General features: G+C 46.7%; 1 protein-coding gene across 1 annotated transcript in view; it reads left to right on the forward strand.

The window, feature by feature from the left end:
- The window catches only part of LTK (leukocyte receptor tyrosine kinase), a gene marked incomplete at its 5' end in the record, with an annotated part of 72,227 nt that overhangs the window by 48,473 nt on the left and 14,299 nt on the right, over nucleotides 1-9,455 (forward strand). Inside the window, 5 exons of the mRNA XM_044436537.1 lie at nucleotides 110-262; nucleotides 1,887-2,000; nucleotides 3,996-4,182; nucleotides 7,511-7,601; nucleotides 8,809-8,873. Of these exons, the coding sequence (XP_044292472.1) occupies nucleotides 110-262; nucleotides 1,887-2,000; nucleotides 3,996-4,182; nucleotides 7,511-7,601; nucleotides 8,809-8,873 (610 nt within the window). The remainder of the gene's footprint in view (nucleotides 1-109; nucleotides 263-1,886; nucleotides 2,001-3,995; nucleotides 4,183-7,510; nucleotides 7,602-8,808; nucleotides 8,874-9,455) is intronic.

Consider the following 9,455-nt stretch of genomic DNA (forward strand, 5'->3'; position numbering starts at 1 on the left):
TTCCTCGTACTAGTTCCGCCTGTTCTTCTAGTGGATTGCAAGTACACCTGGCTGTTGGAGATGTGAGTCTCCCTAAAGTCTACTTCCCATCCATGTCCTTCCTTTTCAGTTATGGAAAGCCATGGCGAAGTAGTGATTGAAGTATACTTGAATTGCAATCACTGCCAATCTGGGATCTGCAAGCAAAATCCTGACACTCACCTACCAACCTGTATTTGTGCAGTCGGGGCCATCTTGGCTAGCGACAATGTGTCATGCACAGGTAAAAACCTGAAACACTTTCCTTGAATAAAACATGTTTCTACGTTTGCTTTCTCTTTGGCACACCAGGAACAGATTAAATAAGTATGTACAAATCTAAACTGCTGAACTTGGCTGAATTCTTTGAATTTTCTCCTCCTTTCCACAGCCTCAGCTTTCCATGCCACCTGATTGCATTATTATTAAATCAGGTTGTACATCAGAGTAGATCCTGATCCAAGCCTGATATGCCACCTAATTGAGTTAATAATAATTCTCTTTCCCCAGTGAGCTCTCAAAACTGAGCAGCTTTAGACTGAAGGTGTTGTTTTCATTTTGCTTATGTTGTGTTGTATTTTTACAGCTCTAAGTACAGTTGTAAATATGATCATGCTTATTGTAAGCAGCCTCAGGCTTGGATGCAAGTGCCTACGTTAAAATATTTTTATTCATGATGTACAGAATACTGTGATATGGAATATTGGTGGAAGTGAAGGATCTCTTTGCACCCACATCTGCTTTAGATCTCCTAGGATTCCAGGGTGAATAGTGTGGTTTTCTTGGACAGCACCTTTCCACAGCCTAAGATTTCTAAAAAGGTTTATTGATGAGTTGTCATTGTATTTCTGAGGGGGCCCATGCTACACAACTGTTTCTCCTCTTATGTCTTTTTCTGCGTTGTTGCCAGCACACCAACAAATCTAACATGTGGTTCTCAGCACTGCTGCAGCACTCTTAGATACCAGACAGCGACTAGAAATCCAATACCCATGACCTAGAGGACCGTCCATGGAAGAGCAGGCCGTCAATGACCATGTTTTACCTCCAAAGGCAGGGTCCAAGGCAGGACACCCCTTTGTGACAGGTGCTGAGGAGCTGTTGCGTTCAGGTCCCTCAGATATCTGGTTGGCCACTGTGGGGACAACTTTCTGGACTAGGCAGACCTTTGATTTGATCCAGCATACCTCTTCTTATATTGTTAATTCCAGTTGCTCACTATTTTCCACATTGTGCCATAACTTTGGGTGCACTGTCTAGTCAGGAAATTCCTCCTTGAGATACCAGTCATGCATCTTCTAAGAAAATGAAGAATGCATTGGGGCATTCATTATTTCATCTATTTCATAACTGTGCTTGTCTCACAGCAGTATGTGACTATCAGTTATAGAAACATAGAAACAGAGCGAGTCAGAAGGGGTCTCCTGGGCCATCTAGTCTGACCCCCGGCTCCAGCCGGCTCCGCTCACGACATGCCCACCATGTACATGTCCAGCCTATCTTTGAACATCCTCACCAATGGGGCCTCAGTCTCATTATCATTAGATCTTCCCACATTCTCCAGTTTATGTCAGGATCCATGGCCTACCAGGAGATCCACCTGGGTGCCATCGTTCCTTTGTGAAACCATATCAATGGCTGGCAGCTAAAGTGAGTAGATCCATCTCCACAGACCATCTGGTTAGTGATTCTGGGAACCAGCAGCAGCAGCTGGCTGGGCTGATACCCCTGTACTAAGGAGCATTCCAGGATCCTATGGTTGGCAGCTTGGGAAATAGAATGCTTGGCTCTTTGGACTTTCTGAGAAACACCACGTAAGAGTTGTGTGTATGTGCTGATATATTTAGATGTATTCCTTCTGTTTTAAGCAATCCTCCGTGGGCCCATCCCAGAAGGACCGCTGCCTCTCCCACTCCTGCTGGCCGTGATTGCTGTTGCCGTGGTGCTCGGAATGGCTCTCACATGCGGCAGCCTGTCAGTCGGTAAGAAGCCTCTATTTGCTTTGCCGCTCTGAGGAATTCATCCGTTCCCATTCCTGGTCTCATCAGAGTATGGATGTGTATTCTCTGGGGTGAATATTGGAGCAACAAGCAGGTGTCTGGAAAACCACTGGGACTTGCACTCCATGGAGGAAGAGAGGATGGGTGATTTTCCCCAATTCCCTGTGACCCCTCAAAAGCTGCTCTGGGGTTGGGGGCCTCCGGCTGAGCAGGAGGGGTGGAGCCCCAGCCCTCTTTCTCCAACGGACCGCCTCTGCTGGATCCCGATTTCCATTTGCAGAAGCACAAGTCCCTCTGTAACGCCATGTGATTGCAAGTGGCTGTCTCCTCAAAGGAACAAGAGCTGCTTTTGGTCACACGGAACCATGCAGTATAATGAAAGCAGCATCAGCATCTTCAGCATCAGAATCACATAATGTATTCTGCAAACTGCTGGGAAATGCATGCACAGCCCTTACACTCTGGCTTTCACTCTAAAACACATGGGTCAGAAGGGAAAGGATAACTAAAGAATGCCAGATGGATTTATTTCATTCAAAATATTTTGTGGTTCTCTTTCGGGACAGAAGTCCTCACTGTGATACATGTGCAATTTTATCACTATTGCATTTCCCCAGCTAGGCAAACTGGCACCCTCCAGGTATTTTGGACTGTGACTCCCATAAGTCCCAGCTAGTATGGCCAATAAGCAAGGATTATGGGAACTGTAATTCAAGTGTCTGGAGGGCACCAATTGCCCAGCCTTGCCTTAGTTGACTGGTTGGTTTCAGAATTTCCAGTGAATAGGACTAACACAGCTTTGTTGTCTCTGGGGAGCAAGTCACTCAGAAAAATGTGAGGAGGGAGCCAAAGTGTGGCATGTTTTAGCAAAGAGCCCAAAATGCTCTGGCAACATACAGCATCTGCGGCCCAAGAGCTGCGGAGTAGAAAAACTAAGTGACATGAAGTATTTATTGTAAATCCACACTGTTTGAGCAAATGCTTTGCTTGCTATCGTACACCTGCAAATGGTATGCTCTTGTCACTGTTTTCTAGGATAAAAAATAATTCAGTAAACTGTGTTCAGTAGTCACTCAAAACATCAATTTGCCTTCCAGGTCTAAGTGGATGTTTTGTTGGAGCTTTGTGATTAAACCTTCAAACACAATTTTCTTCTTCGTTATCAGATCCACTGGTTTGGGTGTTTTTAGGCCTTTCCTTTGCACCGTGGCCTCAATCCAGATTACCCCACAGAGATCCTATTAGCCACAGACATCAGCGAGTCCATGTGTTCTGAATTCCCTGCATTCTTTTGATGATGATGAACAACATTTTTACTCCATCCTTTGCACAAGCCTCAGGATGGCTTACTCTTGAAAAAGGCTCATAAATTCCCCCAAAACTCCAAGGAAATTAGAGAAGCAAAGAGAAAAGAAATAAGTGAGCCTTAAGAGTGTGGGTTTTTGTTTTGCCATGTTTGTGTGCTACAGCTTTTTTCCACAGAACAGTTACATATTCACAACCTACTTAAAATTTTGCAAAATAGAACCTCAGTTACCTTTCTTCCCCCAGGAATTAAAGTTGTTTCCTTTCACCGTATATCTACCCCCTCTGCCTTAGTCACAGTACATAAGTACAGACTTCCAGGCTCCCAGAGGAAATGTCACCCTCCCAGTGTCCACACTGTCCCTCTGGGGCTCACCAAAAGGCCAAAGCCCCACAACCTTTCTTGCAGCCACTGATCTTTCTGTGCGCCTGCAGCATTTTTTCCCACGTCCCAAAGGTTGGAATGCTTCTCCACGGCTGGCAATCAGGGTCTGCCTCACAATCCTCTGATTCTTCCCCAAAATCATGATAACGTTAGCAAATATTAACCCCCAAACACAGCAAGTTTTAATAGTAAATAGTGAAGCAGTGTGAATTATGCCTTGGGAAACATCTGGGGGGAGGCTTTGCCAATTGTTCTGCTTTGCTACTTTTCTCCATGCTCTTTTGTAGTTTATCATCGCAAGCAGCGACAACTCGAAGGGGCCAGGGCCCGCCTGCAAAGCCCAGAATATAATCTGAGCAAAATCCGCACTTCGACCATCATGACAGATTATAATCCCAACTACAGCTTTGCTGGGAAGGCTGCCACACTCAGCGAGCTTAAGGAGATCCCACGGAAGAACATCTCTCTGCTGCGGTAAGACACGTGGTGCCTGAGGACAGAGAACTCTTGCCTGTTTGGGAGGAGGAAGCATAGCTTTGGGTCAGGAGAAACGGCAACTTCATTTTAATGCTAATGGCTCTGACATCAGTGAGCCAACCAGAATGCCTGATATTCTGCACTTCTTCCACAACAAATGCCTTGATGGGAAAAACAAACAGTTTTCTCATTGGACACAGTTATTTCCTTGGTTAGGACCGCAAATCCCCATTAACTTTGTTTCAATGCATCTTTTGTTTGCCTGTACCATGCAGGGATGTCTCTGAAGATTTGAGTGTCATTTTCTCCAGATGCTAGATAAAGGAGAACGCTTGGGACACCAAATGCATAAAGAATGAAGGAATGAGGGAATAAAGGGGGTGGGTTAACTAACACTGAGAAAGCATAGGCAAGCCTGCTTAAGAGAATTCCATAAGCAAGATGCTACCACCAATGTTCTCACTTGCCATTTCTCTCTCTCCTGTTGGGGGGCGGGGGCACCCAGAAGGGAACCATGGGTCAGGTCTCAGCTCACAGGCTGGCTGCTGGAGAGGCAGGTGTTCCTTCCTTCAGCCGTAGAGTCAGATCTGGAACAGAGGGAGAAAATTTTAATTTCAGTAGCTTCACATGCTGGCTTGGTGTCCTTGTGTTCAGCAATTTTTTAAAAAGTCTCAGCTTTTCCGTCTTTCAAGCACTGAAGGTTAAAACCTTGCTTTTGTTAAAGATTGCGTTCTAGACCAACTGTTTGCAAGACCTGCCCATTGCATTGATATTTTCCAAAGCTGGCTTTGTGAGATGATGGGTTGTTCTTTGGAGACTGACTTTGTGGATTGACTTTCATTGCATGTCATCTGGTTGCTGAAAAGGCCAACTCTGAGTCTGTAATACATGCTGCAAGTAACACACCTGAAACCTTCAGCAGATGGAATGGAAACAACACACTGCTTCTTACACTCACCAGCCCACAACTACCTGTGCATATACTCTGTAACAGTGGATATCTGCCCCACAAACCAAAGCCCTGCCGGGTGCATGTCAGAATTCAATCCAAACATCATTTTCAAGAAAATTGCTCACTCTGAGCACAGATAGCCACCTTTTCCTGTTGCTTAGCATTTCTGCAGAGAACCTTCCTTGGATAATTGACTGACATTTTGATAGCTTTATTTAAGCCTTTCATTCTAGGGCAAAAATACCTTTACAACATGGACATGTTTCCCTCTGTTTCTCCCCACTGTCACTCTTCCTCAACAGTCTTCTGCTGAATTAATGAAACAACAAGCCTAGGATTAGGTTCTCTGATCATGAGTTCATTGCCCACAATCAGCTTCTGTGGGCAGAGGAGGTGCTGGCAGGAGAAGGAGCCATGCCTGTCCCATGTGCCACCCAGTTTCCTCCCCTTAGATGTTACCAGAGAAGTCCAGGATCCAGCCACACAGAAGCAGCCCCTAAGGCATGGCTTGGCCTTGTAGTGTGCTACACAGGTGCTGCTTCCACATGTGTAGGATGCTGTTTGGGTGGAGAAGTGCCCTGCTCTCGTGTTACAGACAGTGGAGCAGTGGTTAGAGCAGCAAAAGGCCTCCGCATGATTGGCCTATCACACACCAACAGATGGTCTTCTGAACAGAAGGTCCTCAGATGGTCCCTAGATGGTCTTCATTTAGGAAACAATCACACAGAGGCTGATAGTATCCCAGATGATATTCAACTGAATCTTTTTACTGAAGTATTAAAATAACAGGTCTGTCCTCATACTATGGAGAAAACAATTGGCATTGTTTTATATATCATATAACTCCAGAAGTGTTGGCATAAAAGGCCTTTGTCTTCTGATTAGGTAAGGAGATTCAAGGTGCATTTTTGCACCACAGTGCAATACGATTTCTAGTGAATAGATGGAGATACCTTGTTGAAAGCGCACTGCTATTTCTAAGCCTGGCTGAAAATGCTTGTCTACTAGTGTATAATAGCTGCTGATCACTACCTAAAGGGATTTCTGATCACGTACCCCCTCATTCACATACATGCTCTGGTAAGTCATCAGGGGATCATCGGGATGGCAGCCGGTGAGGAGTGGAGCTCCCCAGGGCTGAGTTCTGGGACCACTTCTGTTCACCTTTTTATAAATGACATGGAGGAGGGGATAACCAGCCTGCTGACCAATTTTGTGGATGACACTAAAGTGGAGGCAGTGGCCACAGCTGAGGAGCGGGTGATCTAGATCCAGAAGACTCTGGATCTGGACAGGCTGTGGAAGTGGACGGGTGACAACAGGATGGCATTCCGTGTGGATAAAAGTGCAAGACACAGGAATAGGTGTCACAGGTGCAGGAGGGGGGACAAGTGGCTGGAGAGCAGCACTTGTGAAAGGGATCTTGGGGTATTTGTCAACAGCAGGCTGAACATGAGTGGGCAGTGTGATGCAGCAGTTAACAAGGCAAATGCCACCCTTGGATATATTTTCAGAAGTGTGGTTCCCACCACTCTACACAACTCTGGTGTGTCCACAACTGGAGTACTGCATCCAGTTCTGGGTTCCACATCATAGGAGAGACATAGCTAGGTTAGAACTGGTCCAGTGCAGGGTCACAAGAATGGTAGCCGGGTTGGGAGGGATGACATATGAAGAGAGATTGAGGGAACTGGGTCTTTTCAGCCCAGAGAAGAGGAAGCTCCAGGGGGATTTTTTAGCAACTTAATAGGTATGTGAGGGGATGTCATGTGGAGGAGGGCCATGACCTGTTCTTCCCTGCAGTGGAGTGCCAGACACATTCCAGTGGGGCAAAGCTCAAGGAATCAGGCTTCAGGTTGGATGTCGGGAGGTCTTTCCTGATGGTTAGGACCCCTAGGATATGGAATGGGCTGCCAAGGGACGTGGGTGAGGCCCCATCAATGGGGGTGTTCAAGGAAAGATTGGAGAACCACCTGTTGGGGATTACATGAGCTGAACTGGCTGGAGCCGGGGGTCAGACTAGATGGTCTGGGGGACCCCTTCTGACTTGTCCTGTGTTTCTATGTAAGTTTTGGGACAGCTAGAAGAGACACGTTGGAATGGGCTGGCGAGCCCCAAGCGCATCACCGCCTGCTTCTTTGCAAATGGCTGCTGAACATCTAGTGCCATTGTGAAGTTTGCCTGAGCCCTGATGTTTACCTTGTGTGTGTGTAAAGAAGCAGCCCAAAGCAGCGTGAGGCTCTGCTGCTCTCTCCACAAGGAAGCCAAGTGTGCATCGATGACCCATTTCTCCCTACTTTTTGGAAGAGAAGAGCACAGACATGGGGGTTGCACAGGCTCATGCTCCCTCCCCTGCTCCGTCTCCCCCTGCAGGGCCCTGGGACATGGGGCGTTCGGTGAGGTTTACGAAGGAACGGCGGCAGGAATCACAGGAGACCCCAGCCCTCTGCGCGTGGCAATCAAGGTTTGTGTCCGAAATCCACTTTTCCTTTCTTCCGGAGAATTTAACAAGCCTTTCCACTCCAATATCCATCAAGGCAGCTCACAGAGCAATTGCAGACAATATGAAATAGCAAGCCACTTCGGACCCCCACCCTGCACCACTGCCACGTGTAGTGGCAGAAAAACAAGGCAGGCCCTTATGCCAGATGCAGCAAAAGCTTCCCGCAGATGAAGGGCTCCTTTGGTCAGCAGGAGGCTGCCTTTGATGCAGCACTTGTCCTGTGGAGGGAACTGAGGAAGAAGCTGTTCTCACCACTTCCCCCCACCCTCTGCAGTTCCCGACATCCCCCCCAAAATCAGCTGTAGAGATCTGAGGGAGGGAGACCGGGCTGTGGAGGCCTTCAAAGCAGCTGAGCAAGCTGTTCCCGGGGCAGTCTATGTGCAGGGTTGCTTGCTGCCAAGGATCCTGAACTTGAGCTACAAGCTCCATGATCCCCAGCAGGAAAGGGCATGCAAACAGTTAAATACAGCAACAATTATGCGCCATTTCCTCTGCGGAGTGGGGCTAGTGGGAGGGGTGCAGAAAGAGGAGCACATGCTCTCCTGCTGCCCACAACCCAAACCATCCCCGACTTGAACGGGAAGATCGGCACGGGGATGAAAGGGGGCAAAACACACCTGTGCTTCGTGAATGTGCACAAGTGAGGTCAGCCTAGCTTAGAGGTACAGCATGACCTGGCAGAAGACAGGAAATAAAGTTCTATTTTATTCTGTTGCGATCATGTGTAGAGACAGACTGCAGCCAGCCTTTGTGTGGGTGAGCATAAACGTTTTCTGAAAATTCACTTGCACATATAGATTGCTCCCCTCCGGCCCTCTCCCCCACATCATTCCCACTAACGATCTGCCGCGATCCACACTATTTTGGATTGAAAGGTGGTTTGCTGCAGATACGGCTACTGCAGGACATTTCATGTTCAGTATCAGATGCTAACAGGGGACATCAAAGCTAGAATCATGTCATTTTTAAGGATTTGTTTTTTGGTTCTGCATCTTGTTATAGTTCAGTTTCTTTGCTGCCTTGGGGGCATTAAAAGCAGAATAAAATGAAGAAAAAGAAAAAAAGCCTACATACAAAAATACGTTCTAGCAAAAGGCTTCAGCTGCTCTGCCTTCTCATTATCTCCCACTCCATCCTAACAATAGTTTTTTCTTCTCCTTCTCCACAGACATTGCCAGAAATCTGTTCTGAGCAGGATGAGATGGATTTCCTAATGGAAGCCCTGATAATCAGGTGTGTTTTAAACTTTCTGCCTTAAGAGGATCATCTGCTTAGAAAGACATGACAAGAAAAAAAATCTGCCTCGAGGAATCTATTTATTCTAGGGGCTTCTCTACATGAGGCATTTTATGAATATGGCTTCATTACAGTTCTATATCACCTATACCTGATGCTCTGTGGTTGGTTCACAACATTTAAGTCACCCATCCAGATGCCAACCAAACCCGACCCTGCTCAGCTTTCAAGATTGAGCAGGATTGGACACTTCAGGCTATGCCAAACTTTGTATTGTGTATTCATGATCCTCACCCATAGAGGTGTATGAGGCTTTTTCATGATGCTGTTGTCCTCCAGAGCATCCCCCATTATTTTCCAGCCTTTATGCTGCTTTTTATAGTGCGAGGAAAGTGGTATTCAGTTTTAAATTGCAACCAAAGTCTTGTGAGAAGTCATAAATCCAGCATAGTGTAGCTATACCACAGTGCCACCTTGTGGTTGGATAATACCATATAGCAGCCTTCCCAACCTTCTCCCTTCCAGATGTGTTTGGACTGCAGTACCCAGAATTCCCACTCATTGGCCCTGCTGGATGGG

Source organism: Varanus komodoensis, unplaced genomic scaffold, assembly GCF_004798865.1.
Source record: "Varanus komodoensis strain SLA01 unplaced genomic scaffold, ASM479886v1 scaffold3, whole genome shotgun sequence".
Lineage (NCBI taxonomy): Eukaryota > Metazoa > Chordata > Lepidosauria > Squamata > Varanidae > Varanus > Varanus komodoensis.